At 41.5% G+C, this 27591-nt stretch overlaps 2 protein-coding genes across 2 annotated transcripts; both read right to left on the reverse strand.

Annotated features, from left to right (window-relative positions):
* znf711 (zinc finger protein 711) lies at positions 1-8148 on the reverse strand. The gene is made up of 8 exons (XM_074648353.1): positions 7892-8148; positions 5388-5470; positions 5165-5263; positions 3874-4734; positions 3633-3779; positions 3345-3524; positions 2916-3050; positions 1-2831 (listed from the first exon to the last, which is right to left on the reverse strand). Exons 3-8 carry the CDS (start codon positions 5241-5243, stop codon positions 1654-1656), a joined length of 2580 nt encoding a protein of 859 aa, XP_074504454.1. The 5' UTR covers positions 5244-5263; positions 5388-5470; positions 7892-8148; the 3' UTR covers positions 1-1653.
* Positions 8149-9456: 1308 nt separating this feature from the next.
* LOC141775215 (SLAIN motif-containing protein-like) lies at positions 9457-23370 on the reverse strand. The gene is made up of 9 exons (XM_074648354.1): positions 23118-23370; positions 21067-21713; positions 17232-17368; positions 15595-15717; positions 13147-13287; positions 12583-12912; positions 12296-12439; positions 10540-10825; positions 9457-10441 (listed from the first exon to the last, which is right to left on the reverse strand). Exons 2-9 carry the CDS (start codon positions 21702-21704, stop codon positions 10387-10389), a joined length of 1854 nt encoding a protein of 617 aa, XP_074504455.1. The 5' UTR covers positions 21705-21713; positions 23118-23370; the 3' UTR covers positions 9457-10386.
* Between the last annotated feature and the right edge of the window lie 4221 nt (positions 23371-27591).

Raw genomic sequence — 27591 nt, forward strand, 5'->3', positions numbered from 1 at the left:
TAAAAAGATAATTGTTTATTTTGGTTCTTCCCCACCAGTAGTTTATCCACAATCAGACTGAAAGAAAATATAGACTAAGGTACACGAAATGCGGGGACTTTTAATATATACCACAATTAATTTGATGGAGACAGCATTATGTGCATACTTTAAAGACTAATGCCAAAATGATGACCACTGACTTCAAGGGAATAATCCCATGTTTGGGATCGGGTTGGATTATTTAGGACTGCAGGACGAGGGTCTGGGGAAACTTGTTAGTGAGCACAAACAAAACACAAAACCAAATCACTTATCCATAGAACAAAACAATAAATGGTTTCACCCACCACTTTCAATGACAAAATTCAGTTTGGATGCAGTAATGGATCGTGCCCATTTGCTAGAGATAACACTCAAAACAATCTTTACCATGACCAACTCACAAAGCTCCGTAGTTGTTTATCATCTAGGGTGTATATATATATATATATAGATATATGTATATATCTATATATAGGTACACACACGTAATTAAAATACAATAAAGTTATTAAAGTGCTTTCTACTGACTCAAACACACAATCTCTGAGAACGGTATTGATGCAGTATGTTTGAGAGTTAAAAATCACTTGTTTTCTGATTAGCTGTGTTCCTCAGTGCGTAAGGGATAAAGACCAACAGATGTAAGGCATGATTGCGATCAAATGGTTAGCTGAGAGAGCACATCTGTGTCAGTCAGATGTAACCAATTCAGGGGTTGTCAAACGTGACGCCAACCATCTGTCAAGTTCATAATACACCTGTGAACTATCGTAGCAGATAGAATTTATGTGTCAGAAATGTGTTGTGTACACTAAAGGGATATTCTTCTACCTGCGCCGTTTCTCCTCCTTGTTAGACACTGCTGATCAGACCAGAAACTGTTTCTGATTCAACCTTTTAAGACATATTTAACAGAATACAGCCTATAGTATACATGATTAATTTAATGGAACTCCAAGTGTTCAGACTTGGGAGGAAAATCCAAAAATGATGGAAGTTCAACGGTTAGTTTTAATGAAATATCTTTTTAAAGGTGCGTAATGTGTCAACATCACTCAAAACCATTTATGAACTCATGAATGGCCCTGCCCCCCCTTAAAGACCAGATGGCGTTGAAAAACAAAATGTCTGGATAAAAGCTGGTTAATAAGGACAAGAGATACTAGTTGGTACCATGGAGGTAAACTTCTCCGGTACTCGCTCCACATCATCTGAAGAACTGGCATGACGTTCACAAAGCACCACTTTCTGTTTTACAGGACACAGTCATCATCTTGCAGCATTTCAGCTGAGTGGGTATAAAAATATAGACATTTGAGACCCTGAATATATGTTCATATGTGATTTTTCTGCAACAAAACAAAACAACAATTTACAGCTGTCCCACTCAGTGTGCACACTGTCTTTTTTTAGACTTCACCCCCCATCTAAAATGTGTTCTTGCATTAACCCCTGGGGGAGAGGGTTTACACCCATTACAACACAGAACACAGAACGGCAATTATATTGTTGTCGTCTTCATCAACAGCATACATCCGTCATTTCTTTGTTAATACACTAAAATTACCTCTGGGTGTGTGACACAGATTTACTCGGGGAAAGGGGAGTGTGTTTGTGTGTGTGATGGCATTACATCAACATGTCTTTGTGATGCCTGGCTATGTGCTGGCTCTTCTCCGAGGGCCTCCTAAAGCCCTTGGTGCAGTAGTCGCAGCGGTGGGGGTAGTCCTTGGTGTGAATGGAGATGACATGGCGTTTGAAGCCAGAAGCGTCCGTACTGTTATACTCACAATACTGGCACTGATAAACCTTTCTACCACTGTGTGTCTTCATGTGCTTCTTCAGCTCGGCGGGCTGCCGGAAGCCTCGCCGGCACCGCTTGCACTTAAAGGGGAGGTCCTTCGTGTGCAAGGACAGGATATGGCGACTCAAAGTGAAGGTGTCGGGAGCGTTGAAGTTACAATGCCGGCACTGGTGCACCTTGTTGCCCTTGTGCGTCTCTGCGTGTTTCTTCAGCTCCGAGGGCCGGTGAAAGCCTTTCTCGCACACGTCACACTGATGGGGGAAGTCCTTGGTGTGAACGGAGATAATGTGCCGTTTCAGGTCACTGGAGTTGGTGCTCTTGTGCTCACAGTGTGGGCACTGATGGGTCTTGTGGCCTTGCACCATCTCTATGTGACGCTGGAGTTCCCGTGCGTCGGCGTAGGCTTGGGGACAGTGGCTGCACTTGAAGGGCAGATCCGCGCCGTGCTTGCTCTTAATGTGAGTCTTTAGGTTGGACTGATCTGCGCAGCGGAACTCGCAGTGCGGGCAGTGGTAGGGCTTCTCGCCTGTGTGGGTCCGCATGTGTTTCTTCAGCTCCGACGGGTGGCGGAAGCCTTTGGCGCATTCGACGCACACGTGTGCAAAGTTCTTACTGTGCACAGCCAGCAGGTGACGGTTGAGCAGGCCCTGCTCGGCCGTCTCATAGTCGCAGTACTTGCAGTGATGCAGTTTGGGCTCCCGGTCCTTGACGATGAGCTTGTCGGAGCCCAAGGGGCTGGATTCGTGGTAGCGCCGTGCGTACTCGCTGTATTCTGGTGAGCGCTCGTTGTGATTCAGCAGCTTGTGACTCTCCAAGTGGTTGTGGAAACTGATCTTCTTGTTGGTGGTGAAGTCACAGTCTGTACACTGGTACTTCTTCTTAATCAGGTGGTTCGGGTGGTTCTTCATGTGGCATTTGAGGAAGCCTCTTGAGCGAAACTTCTTTCCACATAGGTGGCAGGGGTAGACAGTCAACGGCATGCCATCTGGTCCGATGATAACAGCTGGAAGAGATGGTTGAAAATGGTTAAATTCTTATCATCAAATCATACATATTTCATCATCCAAGGATTTTATGCTGTTCATACCAGTCTGACACTGTCGTATCTCTCCTTTCTTCTTTTTCTTCGCTTTGGGTTTGAGGACACGGTTGGCGGCCAGTCCCTCTCTGATTTGCAAAAATGGTGTAGCTGCTCCATTCTTCACCCGTTCAATGGTATTACCTGCGCAGACAGTTTAGATTTCATTACCAAAAGGGTAGAGATGCTTGGTGGCACTGTCATGTTATAAACATGTTATATATCCAAGCTGTGATATTTGCTGTATAAACTGCTCAGACAAAGGAAAAAACATTTTGTTATCGAGTTGGTCTTCTAAAAAGAATAATGACGTAGGTTTGACACCTTCTACTTATTTACAACCACACAAGCTGTCTCACAAGATGGACTAAAATATATTTACAACCACACAAGCTGTCTGACAAGATGGACTAAAATATCTTTCACAAAGGAACATACTGATATCATCATCCTCATCCTCATCAGTGTCATCTTCATCATCCTCCTCTTCTTTTGGATGGTTCTTGACTGCCATGTAGACCATCTTGTCACGGCCAACTCCCAGTCTGCCGGATGATGCAGCTTCCAGGTCAGGGTGGCCATTCTGGTAGTCATCCTCTGTTATTACCTCTGTTCCGCCTGGAAAGAGAGAAAAAAAAATCCACAATTACTTTCTACATTCAGTTTAACAGAGAAGAATCTACTTGTATTGTTGAAATGAGTTTGATTATTCTTAAAGTCACTTGCCTAAATCGTCATCTGCTTCAGCTTTGAAAATGTAGACTTTGATGACCTCAGAGTCGTCCTCCTCTTTAGAGTCCTTGTCTTCCATCACCTCGGTGCTGATCTCTAGGGGAGTGTCCCCTATGTCCAGCTTCTCCCCCACCTCATCCACTACACACAAATAGTTATCAAAAATTAGCAATAAAACATGGCATTGCATAAGCACATTTATTAATATAAGTTATCATATGGCAAGCCGTCTTACAGGAGATCATGAGGTAATCCTCAGAGCTGCTTCTTGCATCATCGTCCTCGTCTGTCTGCAGGGGAACGGCCTCAGCTGGCAGCTGTTCGTGGATTATGGTCTCCGAGTTGGCCTCCGTCACCATCAAGCCTTCTGACACAAGCTGGTCGTCCAGCGTGTTGTCCGGGTGCTCAGACAGCAGCTCTGCCACAAACACCTGGTCTGGCATGTCGTCGTGGTGGTGGTTTGAGCCCTGGATGAGGCCTGAGGTTAGGACATGATGATGATGATGGTCGTCCAGATCTTCCTCTATTGCGACCTCTGTGCCCAGAATATTGTCTGGCATGATCACGCTGTGTTCTGAGGTCACCATGTCTTCAGTGGTAATTTCGTGGGCTTCTACCCCTTGAGACTGCAGACTTTCCACATCTACCTCCAGGCCTTCAACAACCTCCGCTTCTAAATCCACTTCCACCTCTTCCTCGAGGCCCTCAACAACGTGAGCTTCCAGGTCCTCAACATCTACCTCGGTTTCCAGGCCCTCCACCACGTGCGCCTCCAGACCCTCCACTTCCACCTCCCCATCTAGGTCCTCGATGACATGAGCCTCCAGCTCTACCACGTGTGTCTGTAGCCCGTCAACCACTTCTGCCTCCAGGCCGTCAACATCTGCATGTAAGCTCTCCACCACTTCTGTCTCCAGTTCCTCAACCACCTCAGTCTCCAGGCCATGAACCACCTCAGTCTCTAAGCCTTCCACCTCCAGCTCGTGCTCCAGGAGGATGCCCTCGTCCGTCATCACATCAGAAAGAAGCATACCCTCGGGCACAGACACCACAATGTGCTCGCCGTCGATGTGAGCCAGACCCCCCATGCCGGCAACTGCAAACACAAGACACGGAGAGGGGTGCATTACAAAGGGTTTCAAACAACAAAATGGCAATTAAAGCTACAACAGTGTTTTCTAGCAACTGCGAAGATATCAGAGCAGCTTGTCAAATGTTTGTGAAGGCATATCAACTTCTTGGTATGCTGTGAAAATGTCAGATTGACCATGTAATGTTACACTGACTAAATCATTTAGGTAGGCGATGAAGCTAAATGGCATTTGCACTGTCAACTTGACAAGTGTGATACAATAAACCTGATTAGAAAGTGTATGGAGAGGGTCTCTTGTCATGGGAAACAGTAATTACATGATTTTAAGAAATTCCAGCTTTCATCTTTAAGACCTTTAGGCTTTAGCTTTATTTTCCCTTGTGGGGAGTCTTGGATTACATGTTGCATGCTGAAATTAATGGTTGTCACCTACCAAAGTCTTGCATGATCATAGCGTGGGGCATCTTCAGCTCCTGAGTGTGAAGCTCCAAGACCCCACCTCCTTGATCCATGTCTTCACTCGGAAGAAAGACTGAAAATTACAGTGTACACCGTTAGCTGTATTCTCACACTTTGTAAGTGTGCATTACTAAAAATATGTAAGTGAATGCAACAACTAACAATGCCATACTGGCTATTATACATTTAATACATACCTTTACATTTGATGACAAAACTCCTTAGAATACAACCAAATGGATGTGTGACGTGCTTCCTTCCATCAAGGTGATCAATCCCTCTGTGACAAAGACAAAACAAACAATGGCAATTGGTACAAGAGAGAAAATAAGGTTACCAATTGTATGTCTTGGTGTTTGCAGTCTGAAGAACATTGCTGTACTTAGTGTGTCGGCAGTTTTGTTCATCATCACGAGCTTGCTGGTTTCCTCCTCTACATGGAGAATTAAGTGAGTAGAATATCTGACAGGATGGTCCGATGCATTGTGGAGCACGCTGTAGACACTATCAATAGGAATATGGTCTATATGATGGCCTCTTGAAGTTCTACAACCTAAATGACACTCTTTTCCTATGTGCTGCGTTCCTGTTTCGTACATTTGTTAGAGTGCAATGCCTCTCACTTTAATTATTGACATAGCGCTGATATTGTTTATTGTATATTGGTAGAATTTTTTTTTTTTTATTCTTATTTTATTCTAACGTTTTTATCTATTCTTTTGTTATTATACTGCTTATTTGCACCAACAAAACCAAAGCAAATTCCTAGTGTATACGTCCTTGTATTTTTATATCTGGTATATTTTTTGGTACTTTGGACTACTAACTTTTTTACTGCCTTTATACTAACATGTTTTTGCACTATGGACCTGTGATGCCGGAAACTTGAATTTCCCTCGGGATCAATAAAGTTACTATCTATCTATCTATCTATCTTACACCTGGCAATAAACACGATTCTGATCATAGAAGACAACAGAAAAGAGGTAATGAGTTAGTTAAGCATAGTCAAAGTGTTGTAAAGACATTACAACGCACACCATTGGCTCAGTTTTATAATAAGGGCACTGGTGCCACTACAAATAATTTCTTATGTATGAGAAACATTAAAACACAAGTCAGAAAAACTATGTTTTGCAGCCACTAAGGACTTTCATTATTGGAATAGCGTTGATCATAGAAGACAACAGAAAAGAGGTAACGAGTTAGTTAAGCATAGTCAAAGTGTTGTAAAGACAACACGGTTAGTTAGTTAAGCATAGTCAAAGTGTTGTAAAGACAACACGGTTAGTTAGTTAAGCATAGTCAAAGTGTTGTAAAGACAACATGGGCTCACTTTTATAATAAGGGCACTGGTGCCACCACAAATAATTTTCTTATGTATGAGAAATGTTAAAACACAAGGCAGAAAAACTATGATTTGCAGCCACTAAGGACTTTAATTATCGGCATAGCGCTGATATTGTTTATTGTATATTGGTAGAATTTCCATTTTTTTTAATTCGTATTTTATTGTAAAGTTTTTATCTATTATTTTGTTATTATACTGCTTATTTGCACCAACAAAACCAAAGCAAATAACTAGTGTATACCTCTTACACCTGGCAATAAACACCATTCTGATTCTGATTCTAATTCTGATTCTGATCCTGATTCTGATTCTGATTCTGATCCTGATCTTAGAAGACAACAGAAAAGAGATAAGGAGTTAGTTAAGCATAGTCTAAGTGTTGTAAAGACAACACAACATTTCTACATGGGCTCAGTTTTATAATAAGGACACTGGTGCCACCACAAATAATGATTTATGTATGAGAAACTTAGTAGAAAAACTAATGTTTTGCAGCCACTAAAGGAGGAGGGCAAGCTGTGTTGTTGACCACTGGCTCCATCCATTGCTTATGGAGAGTACTACAGGCAGACTTCAACCTGAGGACATAATAAAGCCAGCTATACACCTGGAGCTGGTTGAGCCTGATGGCTACAAACCCAGCTGAGACAAAGGGCTGTCCTGCTCAGTGTGCAGCCAGGAGGACGAGCTCACAGGCAGAAAGCAGGTTGCTCCTTAAAATGATTTGTTTTTAAATGAGAAGAAATGCAAAACAAGCCAAATATGCAATGTCTGCATCAATCTGTGTAGTGACGTTTATGGACTGCCTGCATTTCCTCGGATATACCTCGTTTTTGGATAAACAGTAATGGACTCTACACAAAAACTACATGCTCTGACTTTTATGTCCGCCAATGAAAAGTACCCGCAGACGTTATGCAATGCATACTAGCTCGGCTACACCCTCCTTCCTCCTCCACCTCCACCCTACCACCACCAGAGCTAACTACCTAGCCCAGCAAGCTAAGGGCTGTGCCTCCAAAAAAACGCCATTTTGCTTAGCATCACTGCTAACTCAAGTATCTTAACAACCGCTCTTATCTCCCCATTTAAACCTCACTTTCACACAAACAGCACGCTATGCATGAAGCCACAAGCACAAGGAACACACTACTACACCTTTATATGATTATATTTGAGTATGTTTGCTCTAATCTGCGCGATAATGGCGAGCTAGCATGCTAAGCTAAGCTGGGCTACGATGGAGCCGCAGTCTCTTCCATGTTGTTTCTCGACGAGGCCCGCTACGGCCGACTGGGCCCGGGAGTCTGCTTCCCTGCGCCCTCCTGGTAGATTCAAAATACTTTTTACCTGATAGCGTCGTCTCCTGACTCTATCGGTGTTTCTCCCCCCACTTCTCAGTTTTGTCTGTTATTGTTTTGGTTTATTTTGGAGGGGAAAGCTAAGTGCGGCCTGCTGGTTTAGGATCCCCGGGCACCTCTTTGCTAGGCCTCGGCCAATCAGCGTGCTTCCTGACGAGCATGCGGCAGGGAGGGCGGGGGAGAGGGGGTGAGGAGCAGAGAGACAGAGGGAGACAGAGACACAGAGACAGACAGAGACAGAGAGACACAGAGACAATGCGTGGCCTCGTTTATACCGATGATGCCTTCCCTATTTGCGTCATGCATAAGAGAGCAGAGTTGCTGTTTAACACAGACATATCTATGCAGGGTTGTGAGACATAACGAAACAAATGTTATCACATCACACAACTGTTGTTTTTTGTTTTGTTATTGTGCTTGCAGACTGCAGAGCTCAGACTATGTATGCTTGCAGATGAGGCCTGTGGGCTATTTTGTGTCACAAGGGGTGTGGGGTTTATAGCTCTCATCTGTGATGCGTTTTGGTCATGCACTCAGGAAATAGATAATAATAAATAAATATGTAAAATAAATAAATAATAATACTCATCTGTGATGCGTTTTGGTCATGCACCCGGGAAATAGATATTAATAACTGCAACTGTGAATCTCGTAGTATTTATTACAATGACAATAAAGCTTTGTATTCTATTCTAAATAGATCATAATAAATAAATATATAATAATACTTTTGTGCTGCAGATTGGATTGCAGTGTGACTAATCTAGCCATTGTTTAATAAAATAAAAATAAATAAACAGAAAATGCATTTAAATTATAGTTTCACTGTACTTTATTATTAATTCTCATTACTGTTTACATTACATCTATTTGTATATTTCATACTCCTAGTGTAACACTTCTGTTTATATTTATTTATTACATCTACTTTACCTGTTTTATTCTGCTTTATAACTGTGTGTTTTACCTGTTATGTTTTATCTGCCTCGTTTACTCTTGTCAAGTATTTGTTTTAAAGTGGCAACTGTGAATCTCGTATTTAATACAATGACAATAAAGCTTTCTATTCTAAATAGATAATAATAAATATATAATATAAATAAATAATATTCTTGTGCTACAGATTGGATTGCAGTGTGACTAATTAGCATTGTATAATAAAAATAAAAATAAATAAACAGAAAACGCATTTAAATTAAAGGTTTCACGGTAGACTTTATTATTAAGTTTCATTACAGCTCCTAATTGTCAGAGGCACTCTGCATGATGGTGCATAGCTGTCTATAAGGCAACAAGGCCCTTTCGTGCATAAACATGTTCTTCATTACAGTATTATCCACTCAAAACCACCTTGATATGCAGTAAAAACGCCTGCAAAATGCAGTACCGTAACAGTACCTTTAATGAATTCTTCTGGAATTAAAGAGTGTTGCAGCTGAAATGCACCTTGGTCATGCACCCAGGAAATAGATGCTGCTTGTGCTGCAGATTGGATTGCAGTGTGACTAATTAGCATTGTATAATAAAAATAAAAATAAATAAACAGAAAATGCATTTAAATTATAGGTTTCACGGTAGACTTTATTAATGTTCATTACAGCTCCTAATTGTCAGAGGCACTCTGCATGAGGGTGCATAGCTGTCTATAAGGCACAAGGCCCTTTCGTGCATAAACATTTTCTTCATTACAGTGGTGTTCACTCAAAACCATCTTGATATGCAGTAAAAACACCTGCAAAATGCAGTACCGTAACAGTACCTTTAATGACTGGAGAGATTCTTCTGGAATTAAAAAGAGTGTTGCAGCTTGAAATGCACCTTGGCACAAAACCATATGTTTTTCCATTTTTGTATTATTTATAAGGGCAGTGTGATTTACAGGAGTTGCATTTCTTGTGTAAGCAAAAACACAAATACAACACAAATCTAAAGATCCACAATGAACCAATCAAACATTCATAAATTCACACGGATCATATTGCAGTTACATGATGATAAGGGGGAAAAAACCCAACAAAACCAAGCATGCAACACTCGGCACCTTCATCTAGTAGGAATTCACACAGAAAATGAACAAACCACCAATATCTTCATATAAATTGTCTTCATATCAATTACATCAACAGAACATGTAATACAACCCATAATATTCCAGCAGTTTCTCACAATTACCATAGAAAAATAAGTAAAATTAACACAAACAAATCTTGTGGAAGCTCAGAGTTGGTCCGTATCACAAGTGGAGTGTGCATGTGTGCCTACACAGCCTCGCTGTGTGGGTTGACAATGTTTTCATGCGAGGGAAAGAGATGAGTCTTCACTACGAATCCAGTGCAGCCCAGCGCTCCGTTCTGAAATGAGGGACCCAAAGGTTGTACGACACATTTGTGGACGCAGTGGCTGTGTTCTTTGTACTATGGGAGGTAATGGGGAGAGGTCAGGTGAGGGGTTGCAGCAGTGAACATCCTTCATCCCCAGCCAGGCTCAGTAGCAGCCGTCTTTCCAGGATTCATCTGACATTTTAGTCATGCCGAAAGACCTGGCAATAAAATAGAAAAGTTAAAGTTAGTCCTTCATTAACACAAGACCATTATCAAAAGGACAGTTTCCTCAATAGTTTTTCATTGAAGCGCTCACCTCCTGGCGGGCTGTGAGAGTTTACTTCTGGTAGATGCCTGTCCTCTGCCCACGGCGGCCCTCCCTGCCCCAGTGGACGCTCTCCCGGGTCCGTAGGCTCCGCCATTGGCAGAGCCCGGAGACTGGACCCTGCGTCCCCCTCCTGCAGGCGGCGCTTGGACAACAGGCAGACCTCTTGAAGACTGACGACCAGCTGCCATGGAGCCCACAGGATTGACGGCTTTAACTGGAGTCCGCATGGAGAGGGGCGACTGGCCGCTGCTACGCATCCGACTACAAGCCATACCTTGAGTGGAAGAGAGGCACAGTTGTACAAAAGAATCTCAAACAGCTATTTCTTTCAGACATGTTGGGAAATCAAATAAATGTTGTTAATAATAATAATAATAATAATATGTACAAAAGATAAATGTGCTGTAATTGAAATCCAAAACCCCATTCTCTGTATGTAGGAGTTGTAGGACAGCCTGGGAGAAGCAGAGCTGGATTATCAAGGGGAAGTTTGGAGGAATAATCATGTAGCAGGTGAGTGAAAGGGGGGTTAACTGTACATCACTTGGGGTATGTCAGAGACGGAGTAGGGCACAATTTGGGATGGTTTGAGGAACTCCTAAGTAACTGTGAGTAACGCATGTATAGTATGAGTTTGTTATAAATGAATTGACTTGTTAGAGTCAAGGTTAGAGCGATACATCACAGATAGTTGACTTTTCTGGGGATAATATCAGTGTGTCAATGTCCTTCAAAAGTTGAGTCAATATTTATGAATTTATTTGCATGTTAAAAACACGAGCTGAGCAAGTGATTTTTGGTTTGTATATATATTTAATAATGTTGCTATATTTTAATGTTTTTCTTTTGTTTGTTACTGGATGAGATTTGATTGTGAGAAAGTAGTAAATGCACATGCCATCTGTTGGAATACAGATGTTGACAGTAGCCTTCAGAGCACTTTTATTTTGTTTTTTTTCTGTACATTTATTATATTTTTCAGTTTTCTTGTAATCTTTCTTTTTACAGTCAGTGTAACTCACCAACACTCGTTGCATGAATCGTTGAAGTCTAGCAAACATGTCAAATAAATGTCCTTCCTGATAAAACATTTGCAACGCCAATTTTGAAATTTCCTGTGCGTTCCAATAGCCACACTACCAAACTATTTAGTATGCCAGAAATAGATTTACTATGTCCCAATAAATAGTTTGTGAAATGCATCATGCCAAAAAATACCAGGATGTCCTACTACATCTGGTCCCATTTTGCAGTATGCAAGCCAGCATGCTTATATGACTATTCAAAATATATGAGCAAGAGGGTCAAAGTTAAAGGTGCGATGTTATGAGGAAGTAGTATGTCCCAATTGTATGCATATTGCATGCAACAGTACGTACTTTGTAAAAGCAGCTGCAGTATTTACTAAAAGCAAAAAGCATGTGATTTGGAACGTAGCGCTGCCTTGCATCCGTTTGTTTGCTAGCGGTCTTCTACTTCACTACCGTTGTTGGTGCTCTGCTGCGTTTCTTGGCGCATTACTGCCATCTAATGTGAAACCGTTGCCAAGAATATGTATCGCGTCACCCCATGTAGTGCAGGATATGAGCAAAATGGGGACCTCCTCATAAAGAAAACTGCTCCATAGCGCTAGTAGTGGTCAAAGTTAAGGAAGTTAAGGTGGTAGGATAGAAGTGACATTACAAAAAAGGCAAAGGCAGGCATTGGAGAAGAGGTGCGGACCAGGTGAAGAGGGAAGGGTTACCTGTGGAGGGGGAGTGAGTCAGGTGGGACATGCGGTTGCCAGAGCTCTGGAGGTTAGCCTCCATGCTGCGGCTGTTTCTGACTGCCTCCAGGGAACGTAGGCTGGTGCGGGGGGCAAGATTAGGCATGCTGTGCCGCAACTCTTCTGGAACCACACATACATAACACATTTAACATCAACAGTATGTGTATCATCACAGCTTTGGTACAACAAGAATCTCTGTGATGGCCACTCTGACTCTCTTCACCTAGGGTATAAATGCTGAATCATTACTGGCTATAGCCTACCCTCGCTCTTGGCGAATTTAAGCAGCTCTGGACTGGGGCCCTGGAGGGATCGCCTGGGTGCTCTTGTGCGTGGGGCCCCGAGTCGGCTGCTGTATTCCTGACCGTGGTTGGAGGTGGAGGGGGACAGGCACCGGGGTGAGCCTAAAGGCGAGGGGGTGAAGCGATGTCGTCGCTGGGGCATGGAGCAGAACTCATCCTCTTCGTCCTCCAGGCTGTAACTGTCAAACTCCTGATCACTGTAGTTGCCTCCCCGCCGCAGGGACTGTAGAGAGGCGGTGGAGTTACGGCGTGATGCGGATGCCGAACTGGAGGCGTAATCCTGCCTCAGACCTGACACCAAAAATAGTTCAAAAAGGAAACGGCATTAACAGGAAGCCAAGCAAATACACATACGGATTTATATAAACTCACAGAAAAGCTTCAAAAGAGAGTCAAAATATCTACAGAGGTGTAAGAAAAGGTTTGCACTAAGGCTAACTTCGCTAGTCTTTTTCCTCATCAGCCGTCATAAACAGTATGTGCGTGTAACGTCCGGCACACCATGTGCACAACACCTCTACTCACTCTCTTCCTGTAGGCGAGCCATGATCTGGACATCGGTGAGATCCTGCAGCTTGTAGCCCATAGAGATGGAGTCATCCGATGTGCTGAGCTCACTGTCTATGGAGGATTGCGAGCTCAGGGCTGAGTGCGTTGTTGTGACACCTGTAAAAACAACAACAGAGAGAGATACCTGTTACAACAATCTGCATCTCACAAATAAATAGTAACAATATTAAATCACACTTGTTTCTACTTTGGGGAGAATTAAACTTAAATTCTCAAATAAAAGTTGGTACTTGAAATAATGGCCATGTGGTCTGTTTGAACTAATAAAGCCAGGGGAACACATTGGGGCAGGAGAGGGAATTACCAGGACCTGTATTATAATGGCTAAACACTTATCAGACTAAAGTACGTATTTAAAATATAAAAAATAAACCTTCTGCATGGATATTCCCTACGAATAAACACAGTGACAGCTTTTGCCTCCATTGTGCGTAACAATGGTGCCAGGTTACAACCTGCTCATGACTGCACAGCCACAGGACAATCATATCACAGGATGATAACTAGCTTTCAATCCAAGATTGTCTATCAGAAAAAGGACGTCAGCTCCCCCAAAAAACGTTTTTGATGTGAGGCCTAAGTATGGCACTGTCTTGATTAATGGGCCCCCTTTCACACTATAAAATGAGTATGACAAATGTTAGACCATCACTAATCAAAGATTAGATGCCAATTGAGGGATTGTATTATCGCCTCAAGGTAATCAAGTAGAGTAGCACATCACAGTGTTGATGAAAAGTTTTTTTAAGTTGGGAAATATTGGAGAACACGTGTAGACGTGTACATGTGTAGCGCTGCCTGTAACAGGACAAATTTAGATTTAAGCTTAAAGTATCAGACTGACCCGGCCAATATTCAAGAATTTAAGGTGTGAATGTAGACAAATCTTTGTTGGACAATTTGATATGTTTAAATTAACACGTCTCTCCACCCTGACTTCACTTGTCCAGCAGCGTTGGTCTAAAAAATTGTCCAGGGAAGCTGTCTGCAAAGTTCCCCTGCCAGGCAAGCCTGTCTGTGACACAGGCCTAACACTCAGACTGAGACAAACAGGAAGTGACAACATCATCCAGGGGTATTTGGTTATGTAAAATAGTCTGGTATTAGATAAGGTCACCACCCACAAGCCAAGCATTTGCAAGTTCATGCAGAGATGTGTTATTTACAGGGTATTTATAACGACATCAGCATTGTTGGTCTCTGGTACTGCGAGACAATGTCAGGAAAGTAACTGTAACAATCACCACAGAGTCAAGATCACCAGCGTTGTACATTTCACATAGGTTAGCACTAACACCCTCTATATACCTGTGTTTTTTATCCCCTGAAGTACAAACCATATATACGTTACATAATCACTGACCATCTTCCAAAGTATACTCGTGTTACAGATGTGTTTTTCTGTCTGCCGGGTGCACACTGTTTCCCATTCATTTCAATACACGTCTCAAGAGAGAAGCGAACATGCTTGATATACTGTAGATGATTAATCACAGAGAATATTATGTCTGTTGTAAAAATAAATATTATTTTAAATAAATGTTATATTATTAAAATAAATATTATTTTAAATAAATATTATATTATTAAGATAAATATTATTTTATTATTTACATTATTCTAAAAATAATAATAATGTGCTTGTTGTGCAGTGACGTAATTGAAAGCTTGGAGGAATGGGCAAGATCTGTGTTTGTGATGCATTCATGTGTTGGCCGGAATTTGGGTCAGAGGCTACCAAATACACATCTGCCTTTTCGTGACATCTGTATTCACTTTTCTTTTTTTTGGACGAGGTAGTCCTGAATTCACAGCTGTTCAACAGACAACAATTTAGTCTGTGATATCAGACCTTTCCACAAAAAACCTTACATGATGTCCACTAAGGGTGGGAATCACCAGAGACCCACGATACAGTATTATCGCGATACTTAAGTCGTGATAAGATATATTACGATATATTGTGATTTACCTTTTTTCAACTGACGCCCGTGTATCAATACAATATTACCACGTAAAATATTGCGATACTGTGATGGATTATCTTTCTCAAGCAAGTTTAAAGTCTTTGTTGAATTAAGTACAGTAATAAAATGAATGGTAAACAATGGCTGCCTGGTAAAAGTAGAAAATCAATCTATAGAAAACTTGAGGTATGTTTTGAAAAATGGTAATGAAAAAAGTAATGTGCAGTATATGCGACACACAGTAAACTGGGTAAAACATGCAAAAAAATGCCAGAACAGTCTTTGAAAATTACCATTCAGATCCCGAGGGGACACATTGTTATGCATTAGTGCACACACAGATCAACTGACCTACATCCGTACAATAACTGACGTCAATCCCACTGTTGTGTTGAGCAGAAAATGAGGAGCACGGTGCGTTAATGTCATGCCATACCTGAGCTGCCACAGGTTAGTAGGGATTTGTTAGTTGATTTGTGGTACCCAGGAGAGATCAGGCCTGAGCCTGCCGAGCCTGCCTCTGCTGATGGGCTACTGTACATGTTCCTCCACCGAGATGCTGCAGGGGGACAGGAGAGGACAGATTAGATATCGCCGAGAAGAACATACACACTTTAAAGAGACGACATGAGGAGTATATATAATAAAAGTACGGTTGGGATCAATGTAAATTATATGAAGGGCCCCATTTTAAGTGGAAAGCAGTAGGTCTTGGGCGCATCTCCCAACTGCACCTGCTATCTTGCATCTTGTAGGTGCAGCAGCGCAATGTGCAGAAGGGTGGGGTGAAGGTGAATAGAGATGGGAGGGTGTGGTGGTGATTTAATAAATACACTCTCATCTGAGCCAACAACAGTGACAGATTACGACAACAATAAATGAAGAATTGGAACTCATGCTGTTGTTTGGACGGTGCAGAGCGACACGATTCGAACACCCAGCACACTTTTAACAGTTGATTAGATAGAAACAAAAACTGTAATATTAAAAAAAATATTGTTTGGTGAAGGAGTTTATAGGACTGCACCAATCCAATCCATAAATTGTACTTTATTTCATGCAAATGATTACATCATATCAAAATGTGACGGCAGCATTTCTAAAATAAAACCTTTTTTTTTTTAAAAAAGCTGTGACACAGAGAATTAATGAGCTCCAGTAATCCGATGTCTCCCGCTTAAACGGACAGAAGACCGAGTTATCAACATATGTGTCCTGCTGCCTTCAGCGGGGATTTAATAAACTGAAGGAGAAGCTTTTTATACGCTATAAATCAGCTGTGGACAACAGATACTGTAAGTAATAAAAGGTAGACAGATTTACCGGTGTTCCTGCTTTAACCACAGTAATACACAACATGTAGACAGTTTGATGTTCAGTAACAGCAGGTGTAGAGCTCTGCTGAGCTGACAACAAAACGCCACAATATTTGCATACATACTGTAGGGTTCAGTTAGACAACATCTTTCTTTTTCTTTTTTTTTACTTTTTTAATTCACTGTTACTGCTAACCCTGTAGTTTCTACACCATCAGTCAGTTTCATGGCCCGGTGCCGCCGTTTTAAAAGGAGAGCCGACCCGGGGGGAGGAGGTAATCCAACCCATGACTTCATGTAGTCATTCAGCCCTGGTGTGAATAGCTCTGTTGTTCAGGTTCTGCGGTGTGCGGGAAGTAAGAGCTGCGAGCGGGGTAAATAATACATGGGGCCTGTTGGATCAGACACAAACTTTTGTCCAGACGTAGAGACGTACGCACCATGTACACATTCACTGTGACTGCTGCACATGCACAATGGAGATGAGCAGTAAATAAGAAAGCAGGGGGAGGTAAGACTGTCTCCCTGTACTCAATTAGGTGTCATACTCTTGATTCAGGCCGACCACCTCTAAGGCAGCGGCATGTGACCCAAAGACCTTCAGATACAAAAATGGGTTTCTTATTTTGAAAGCTGTTGTTGCTGCTTAGCATCTGTGTTAGACTGGTAGATTGTTAATCTTAGGGTTTACGGGACTGAATAAAATAATGACTAAATACAAAGTTTAACGCAAAAACATATCCGTGTGTTTACATACACTGGTCCAAGCGGCTGATCAGGGTCCGACAAGCTATTTCTGTCTCTGGGCTGCGATGGTCAAGAGCCTGCCGACACCACTTCAACGGAGACTCCGGGCCTTGATCTGCTACTTGTTTTTTCGGAGACACATACAACCTGTAAGAGAAGAGGCAGACGAGGAGAAAACAAACTGTTACCAAGGGAAATGGGAGCAATGACGAGAAGTAGAGGGGATTAAGAGAGTAGTGAGAGGGAAAAGGCAGTTCAGGGCCAAACAAGTAAGCCTAATCTACTTTTTATTAAACATGCACGTCAAAGGTGCCAGTAACTACCGAGCAAAAGGTTTGAATTAAAACAAGCTGGAGATTAGTGTGAACTATTGGGTCTGTAAGGTATTGAGCATGCCATGTGCATGCACAGTAAGAATGTTTTCCACAAAGTACAACATAGGCGTGACTGACCTCAGGCAGATTTAACGCCCAACCACTGAATAGGACACTGTGAAGCAGCAAAGATCTCACATCAAACAACCTAGCTGCTTTGTTTAATCGGAATGATGTAATCAGATCAAACAGGGAGTTTGAACATCCTCGCAGCCTCAACCTGCTTCTCAAACATGACTGCTGGGATAAATACACCTTTGCCTCATCTACATCTGCCTAACACATCACGGTCATCCTGTGATGACGGGCCACAGCGAGGTGGACATATCTTAAAACACATAAAATGTAGTGTTATATTTGACCAGCCATGGTGGTTTTTTATGCATCTGAAATCAACACTTGACTTGAGATGTGTCCAGTGTTGCCCCCGGTGCGAGCAAGCAGCCATTAGTTCACCACAAGCTTTGAACTGGCGGTCACATGGGCTGATCCTTTGAGTTGGATATACAAAAGGCCCGGACCGACTGGTTCTGGACCAATCAACTACAAATCATCTTCCCATTGGGAAAACACAAAAGGACCCATTTCCCACTGGATTGAGCAACAATACAGAGAGCAATATTCAGGTCACACATCCTGCTAGAGTCCACAGCTTCTCTGTGTGTGTGTGTGTGTGTGTGTGTGTGTGTGTGTGTGTGTGTGTGTGCGTGTGTGTGTGTGCGGGGGGAGCAGGAGCTACTTCTTTCACACACAATCCTTGTGTTTGATGTGGAACAATGATGCACGTTCTGATGCTGCGTTTGATCCTGAGTGTTTGTCAAAGGTTTACACCCGGTTGTTGCCATTCACGCAAGACACGGGTCTGCAAATTAGCAAAACTGCTAAACCTAAAAACATATACCAGACCAGAATCGGTGCAACCTACCTCTACAATAATATTAAAGAGATAAAGAGAGCAGCACTTGTGGATGAAGTCAACATCTGTATTAGGGCTGTCAAAGTTAACGCGATCAAGTCATAGTCAAGTCAGCACACTGACACACTGTTGTGGCCTGTTGGGTTTGAGATTTGAGCATATTTTTAAGCTAAATGCAGTACCTGTGAGGGTTTCTGGACAATATTTTCATTTTTTTTGTGTTGTTAATTGATTTCCAATAATAAATATATACAAACATTTGCATAAAGCAGCATATTTGCCCACTCCGACGTTGATAAGAGTATTAAATACTTGACAAATCTGCCTTTAAGGAACATTTTGAACAGATAAAAAAATGTGCGATTCATTTTTAATTAAACGCAATTGACTATGGACAATCATGCGATCAATCGCAATTAAATATTTGAATCGATTGACAGCCCTAATGTGTATACTGTATATCTATACTTTTACAATAATTCTATAATAAAATGACTATGATTAAAGAACAAGATGGACATTCATGGTAATTTTGAATTGACCCGGTGGGGTTGAAACATTGCCTGTCTAGTCTAATCAAGTCTTGGAAATATTATTTAGTGCAGATACTGTGCCACTGGCAATATATTTTCTCTCTTGCTCATATTTTAGACTATGAATCAAAAACCCACAACGGGAGGTCCTGCAGTTACTCTCAGCTCCGGTGTTTCTGTCCGTGTTGCGGTCTGGTCACACAGGGGGGGCCCCTCAGATCACATGCTGTGCAATCCCACCCAAAGCAGTTTAGCCATGCGGCAGCATTCAGCCCAGAGCAGATCAGATTATGTCGTCGTTAGGATTACTGGATGTTTTGGCTATGATAACCCTCACATGGCACATATGGTATGGCTAATGATGTGAAACAGAAAATAAGTCGTGAATGGTCTGGCTGTTAAGCTCCTAAAGTAACGGAACACAATATGGTACCTGTTTCAGGCAATGCAGCGCGCACAGAATAAACAAACACGTCTAGACTGAACTTTGGCGTGAATTTAACGTGGATTATTAGGAATTAACCTTCTATTAATTACTGCTCCTTTTGGGTCATTATATTCTGCCAATTAAATTGGAGGAAATGAGCAAAGTTCGTCTCTTTTATAAGCTTCAACCTGACCTGCGTTCAGGAATGAACTAATGCAGATATAGCTCAGTTGATCTTTGGTATGTTGTGTAACAAGGCTTAGTGATTGTAGATCTATGCCGGGTCAACAATAATAACCATTATTATAACAATACCTGAAATAGCTTTTCTCGTTGAAACAGCCTGTTAGAACACTTCTAGTGCCTATAGCGTTTCCATTCATGCTTGGTTTAGACAGATGCGAATAAAACTAGAGACCGTTCTGCGATGGCATCGAGACGCCAAATCGGGCCAGGGGCGTAAAGTATGTGGGGTGGCAATTCCTAACACCCTACTTCCAATGCTATTGCTCCAATCATACCCATCTTCAAACTCGGTCTTCATTTTGATCTCAACTACACACCTGTAAAGTTTTGTGACTGCAGATTTCATGGTTGTGACGCTATCACAGTGACAAAGTCTGTTCAGAGACAGACACCTGGCACAGCACTCCAAACCTCTGTGATAGTTCCCACTAGAGTGGGTGTCTCCTGGACCACATTCTGCCACACACACAGACACACAGACAGACAACCAGGGTGTAAACAATACCAGCGTCGCTGTTGTGGCTGATAAAAAAGCTTTGTGTTCATCATAACCTGCCAAACAGGTCGCAGATAGGTCACACCTGTTGTTTACCTAGGTCAGAGAGCTCAGAGTCAGAGTCGGGTACAACAGACAGCGTCTCACTTTTGTATTCACGTCAACTGTCTGCTTCTGGACTTATTCATTCCGACTGGCTGCCCTTTCTTTTTCCGCCTCCTTGTCACTCAAGTGTCTTTCTTCTCTCTCTTTCCTCCATCACTAACAAACACCTCATCATATCCTCATAATTACAGTAAATATTCAGAAATAGTGGTCAAAATGTTTGCCACGGTTAAGCAAAACTTTGAAAGTATAAGAAAAAAGAAAAGTCTCTCCTTGATTCTGCGGATGAGGGGAAAAAAATGCAGTTTCTGTCTTGGCCGAGAATTAACTCTAATTTTAAATCCAAATAGCCTACTGCTGCTACAGCACAGCACAGAGTCACTTCCTGTGGGGGAGTAACACACTTTAAAATCAGAGGTTAAAATGAAAAAGCACAAGTGACTCATCTGGCTTCAGGGGCTCCTCTACCTATACACAAGCCAACGTGGCATGCAAACTTTTTAAAAAATGGCATCGCTGTGGCCTGTTTTGCCAGAAATCAACTTCCCCTGAAGGTAACTCATATGCACTGCTTCATATTATGGATATTACTTACTGTGTCTCTCACATCTGCAAATGTTTAGATGCAGCACACTGGTCTGCCAGTAAATTAGATCTAGAAGTAGTCAATCTTGGATAATCCAAACTAGTGGGGTAAAGGGAGGTTATCAAAGCATAACTAGAGACCAGCGCAGATAATAAAACATACCAGCTGTCCTCGTCCTCTACTTCTGCACACTCATCCTCCAAATCTAGGACATCCACCTCATCCAGTGCAGTTTGGTCCACCCCTGAGTCGCTCTCTGCAAGTGTCTCTGACTCATAACTTCCCTGAGAGGGGCTCTCTGGCGTCTGCAACTGTCCTGCTCCGTTGCTGCAGGTCAGGGTGAGAAAGCCCCCGCATGGACCCTGGTCCTCCTCTTCTTCCAGCCTGTTGGCCACGGGCAGAGGGGACATGTCTTCGCCACTGCTGCTGTCCTGAGCGGGCGACAGTTCAAAGTCCGAGCTGCCCACCAGCTCGCCACCGTGCTCCAACCTGAGATGAGAGTTGGTCACCTCTTCACAAGCCAGCCTCTCATTGATATTGACAGCGGCTGTGAGGTTGCTGTTGCCGCCGGCTCCTCTGTGAATGATGGTCTTGTTCCCTCTGTTGCGCAGGGTCTCATTCTGGACCTCCAACCTACGGACAAGCTCCTGCAGCTTTCGGACCTCCTCCAGCTCCTCCCCTGCCAGGTCCTGACCCCCCTCTTCTTCCTCCTCGCACTCAGGCTTGGAGCTCTCCATGAGGCCAGCGGGACTGCCATTGTCAGCCTGGGGGACCACGCTGGCACTGTCCGGGACCACCATGCTCTTACTCTAGTGGGAGGAAGAGTAACATTAGAATTTACATGATGACACACAGCGGGTCTATATATTAACACATTAGCCCTCGATCGTAGTACATACAAGCTCAGGTTATGCTGCTGACTACACCACGTGCAATACCTGCAGAATGTGAATGTCTTGTGTGTGATATGTGTTTTTATTATTATTATTTTTTTGTATAGTTTTAGAGGCACGTTATTTTTTATGTTTCTTGCACTTTTTAAGGTTTGCATTTAAATTTCGTTGTAATTGTACAATGACAATAAAGATATATTCTATTCTATTCTATTCATTAGTGTGGGAATCTTATAGAAACTCAACACATGGTAACTACAACAAAACAAACATGTTAGCAGTAAACAGCTTCCTGTAATAATCTTGCACATGTGGAAATTGCACATTTTGTTTACTACCTCATTTTATTTTAAAGAAAAATTGTAACACATTGTGCACACTTTTCTAATATATAGTATGTCATTGCACACTTTGCTATTTGTATACAGTATGTTATTGTTATTCTATGTTCATATTTTCTAAGCTAGTTGTAGTAGTCTGGTATATGTATAGTGTATTCTAATATATTTTGTATACTATAGATATTATCTCTAGTGTTGATATGTATTCCTGTATGTGTTCCTGTACATTGCCTGGATAACCTGCTGCTGTATACACGATAATTTCCCAATTTGGGATCAATAAAGTACATATCTCTCTCCCTCTCTCTCAATTCAATGCAGTTCAATTAAATTTGCTTTATTGGCATGACTGTCAGGTGAACAATATTGCCAAAGCGTCAATTCAATAATAAATAAAAATAAAAACAAAAACATATATTTACATATATACAATTCATTAAGCAAATTACAATGTATAGATATTTTAAAAAGAACATGCATGAAAAATGGAAGAAAACAATAAAGTAATTAATGTTTGTTGTGTTAATAAAACAAACAAACAAATAAAAAACAATTAATAACAATATATTGCAATATCAAAGGATAAATGTAAAAACAAACAGTTACATCTATTATGTGTTGTTGCTGTGGTTGTCTCTTAGGCTGTGACATGCACTCTCTATCTATCTATCTATATTCACATGCAAAGCCTTTCTTTGGTGGTAGTAAAGTAGCTATGTTATCAATGCACCACTTGCACATGAACTGGCCCATTTCAGCTAACAACCAGCAGTATTTACATGATCACTTTTTCTCCCTCGTCGTGCAAGCAGCTAAGCTACAAGAGAGTGATGCAAACACCATCATATATCTACTAGATGCTGTGAACCTGCAGCAGTTATACTGCTATATACACATCTAGTCATGCACATGTATATATTAGATCACTCTGGTTTTAATGTGAGCTCGTCTAGCATGCTAACAGCAACAACATCCGTACCGGTGAGTGAGCCGTGTTGTCCCAGTTGATCCAGCGAGCTGATGACTGAGCTTTGCCCGCCACTCGGAGCTCAAACTCCTCTCGACCGCATGAATGAAGCAGCAGACTACAACCAGCTGAGATGCTCCTCAGATGGAGAGTGATTGTCAACACACAGGAGTAAATCTCTAGTTAGCTTAGTCCATGTTTTCTTGTTGCTAGAGAGCGTTCATCATGTCTGCTAACTAGCTCGTTGATGGACTTTAGTTAGCTCAGTGAACAGACCAGAGAGACCTGCAGCAGCTCTCTGTCGCCCCTCCCCCCTAAGGGTTTATCTGTTATTTGGCGCCCACTATGGGAGAGATGCGGTACTGCAGCTGCATCTTTATGTAATCTATGTTGTGGCCACTGGGTGTCGCTGTTTACATACAAGTTAAGTCAAGTCAAATTTATTTCTATAGCACATTTAAAACAACATGAGCTGACCAAAGTGCTTTACAGACATAGTGCAGAATAAAAACAGGTCAACAGAGCAGACAACAAAATCACACATATCCACAGATAGAGACCAAGATAAAATCCATGAGTAAAAGACTGTTAGAGGAAAAATATCTGATACAAGACAAGTTTAATTAAAGTTATTCTACACATTTTCTGACTCAAATTGATAATAGGATTTAATCAACTAAATGCTTGTGGTTTGTACGAACAACTAAAATAAAGCCATTGAAAAAAAATAGTGGTTTGTTGAGAAATAGAGTGGTTTAGCTATAACGTTTTTGAACACCTTGCTAATCCCATAGCAGAGGTCTCTTTCCCTGCATATAGGACATTTTCAGACCAAAGTGCTTTACAGACATAGTGAGGAATAAAAACAGGTCAACAGTGCAGACAACAAAATCTAACACATCCACAGACAGAGACCAAGATAAAATCCATGAGTAAAAGACTGTTATAATAAGCATTTATAAAAGGCCAATTAGTAATCACAATTCAAGTACATTCAAAAGCCAAAGAAAAGAGGTGGGTCTTGAGCTGTGCTTTGAAAGACTCTGTAGAGGGAGCAGATCTGATGTGGAGAGGCAGTTTGTTCCACAGACTAGGGCCCGCAACTGAGAAGGCGCGGTCGCCCCTGAGCTTCCGCCGAGCCCGAGGGACGACCAGAAGTGACTGGTCGGAAGACCTGAGTGCCCTTGGTGGGGTATAGGGAGTATACAAGACGGTGAAGAATGAAAAAGAAGGAGAGCCTGGGACACAGTTTCTTAAAAAAAATGCATTGTTTTTTAAATGTATTTTTTCCATGCTTTCAGTATTATTAGTACTATTGATATTTGATTCACCCCATTATACTGGAGTAACAGCAAGTCTCTCAAGATATTACAATATTTATTTTTATTTTATTTATTTAACCTTTATTTAACCAGGTAGTACTCATTGAGATTAAGAATCTCTTTTGCAAAAGAGACCAGGCCAAGACAGCAGCATTTAAACATACATTAACGTTTCAGACTCCACAACATAAAACAAATGCAAACTAAATACATAGCATAATATCATACAAAACACATTAAAATCAAGTGTTTGAAGCCAGCATTAAAGTGAAAATATTCAGAAACAAAGACAGCTCACGATTGACTCTGCTTCTAGGTCTTTCATTAATGAAACTTAGTAAAAAATAAAAATAAAAATAAAATTGATAATAGATCCACTTGAGTTAACTGAGAAAATGTTTTTTATGTTTGAACGAACCCCTTTAACTCCCACAAAGGTAAAGAAAATGAAAGGAAATTACAAAATGTAACATCTTGGTTATGACACCAGAAAACTAACAATCCTCACTGTGTTTCTGGGCATTTATGTTCAATCAGCTATCAAGCTGGGATATAGGATGAAGTTCACAGCTTGACTATAGGCTTACTTACAAATAACTCCTTGAAGGAAAGAAACTACTAAGTTGTGGTATGAATGCAGAAAAAGTGTTAATGATGTTAAAAAAAATTGACAAATGATGTAAAGTTATTTCACGCTAATGTACGGGTCATTTTGCAATGGTTGTTTACTCAACCAATTGTCTGTTTTTGTTGGACAAAGGTAACTTAAGTAAGTAGTGATGCTACTAAAGGTACCTGTATAACTTGTTTTGCAAGAGACGACAATCATGTGCACTTGTCACAATGTTTATTCAGGGATAATTGAACACAGCAGGCAAAGGAAATACAGGTGGGGCAGTAAACAAGCAGTATCCCTGTGACAATGCAATGCTACAGCATAAATCACATGTTAAAGTTTGTTTATTTTTAAGGTCACTGAATAAGATCATAAGTCTGTCTACCTCCTATTATTTAGTTCTGTCCTCGTGTGCGGCACTGTCTTGGCTGCTGTCATAGTGCACAGACATGCCTGATCCTGAAAGATCACTGGAAAACAACATGCATACCATCACTTTTTGCTTGATTCATGAAAGCTATCATTTCCTTGAAAAGTAATTTTCATGAGCTTTGACAGGCTTCCTTACAACAGAAGGGATATTGTAAATCTGCATAAATCTTCATAATGTTGGTAACTTAATTCTAACCAAAGACAATTAGATGGTATAAAGTGGGCTTATGTCTTCACTCTCAAGTACCTGCTTGCTGTTGTATGAGCATGTTTCAACAGATCTGTTGTGGATACAGCCTCCACTATCTGAAGCCATCCACACACATAGTATGGGGGAAAAAAAAGAAAAAAAACTCAGCCACCGATTCATGTGATGCCTTTCTCCTTTCTCATGGGCTTCCCAAAGGACAGTCACACTGCAAAGATACAAGATTTATGAGAACATTTTGCTGAGGTATAAATGTGACACCCCTGCTTATGGAAACTAAATTAAACCCACTTTTCTAACATAAACCATATTTCATGTTGGCAATGAGGATTGCGTAACACCTACAAAGGATCCACTCCCTTTTCTTCAGCAGGCTGGGACATGTTGTAACTCTAGATGGAGGACGTTTAGACTGAGTGAGAAAGATTCACTCAACCATTTAAAACTGAAGTCAATGTGTAGCTCATGCGCAGCCAAGGCAAACTTAATATGCATGCTCACAAACAAGGATCACAGTTTTATTATTCAAAAACAAAACTTGGACATTGCAACAGGCTTTGGCCATTGTTGACAATAAATTGACTTTTGCTTGTTGCAGTAAAACACGTAAAATGGGTCTACAACTACCTACTGTATTTTATTGTCTTTCATACCTATTTCTTTTGTTCCTCATTGTGCACATTGAACACAATTTTGTTCCCCTGTGTACCAAGTAGCCTACTATAGGCCTATATGAAGAGAATGACAAGTCTACCTTTAAACCTGCAGTGGGTAGAATATTTTTGGCATCATTCGGCAAAAATTCCATAATAACCTTTGCAGCATATTGTAATTCAAGTGTTCTGAGAGAAAACTAGACTTCTACGCCTCCTCATGGCTCTGTTTGCAGGCTTTAAAAAATCTAGACCGCAATGGGAGATTTTGGCCAATCACAGGTCATTTCAGAGAGAGAGCGTTCCTATTGGTTGTTCATTCAACGGAGGCAGCTGTCAATCGCTCGCGAACTCCGATCAAATGGTCAAACTAGGCAGCGCTGATCAAATATGAATCAATACCACCCAGAGCTCCCCACTCATTTGCCAGCAAAAGTCCGCCGAATGACACGCCTTTTGCTGGCTCTAGGGCTGTTGTTTGAACTACAGATTGTACTTCCACATTTTTTTGTATGCAGCATACAGTGCGGAGGAATTGTGGCATGCGTAGGAGGAAGAGGCCGCCACAGTCGAGGGTCAAGTACCATCAAAAATATTTGCGCCTTTCTACTGCATAGAGAGCCCAGTTTTATGAAAAGAGCATCTTTCTGGTGAAATACTTCTTTAAGGAACAATGTTACTCCTGGTCTGAGGTCTGGGGAGGACAAACAGGAAACATGTAAGGGATAATGTACAGCGAGTCGGTCATTGTTGTGAAATAAACCCCGACATCGCCCTGAAGGGGTTTATTACACGGCTACTTATTTGTAAGTGGCTGCTTTATTGAATAGCAGACCGTTGCTATGTATAACAGACCATTGCTTAGTATAACAGACCATTGCTATGGGCGCAGTTCTGATGTCGGACTCTGGCGGAGCGTTTTTGTGTCAAATTATTGATTCCTTAAGTAAGTAGCTGTGTAATAAGCGGGATAAAGTACACCTAGCTCATTTTTGTGAAAATAAACCCCTTCAGGCTGACGTCGGGGTTTATTTCACAACAATGACCGGCTCACTGTACATTATCCCTTACTTAACTGAGCTTGAAAGTGTACCTGAACTTTAAATATAATTTTCATTTCCGTTGCCACTTGACAATTATTTAGACCATGTCCAGCACTTTACAGTAGAAACAATTTTGTCCTGATAAAATCATAAAAATAACCCAAGATGGTTTAGCAAGACAGTTTGACAAAATATACACAAATGCAACTCAA

The sequence above is a fragment of the Sebastes fasciatus genome, chromosome 10, assembly GCF_043250625.1.
Source record: "Sebastes fasciatus isolate fSebFas1 chromosome 10, fSebFas1.pri, whole genome shotgun sequence".
Lineage (NCBI taxonomy): Eukaryota > Metazoa > Chordata > Actinopteri > Perciformes > Sebastidae > Sebastes > Sebastes fasciatus.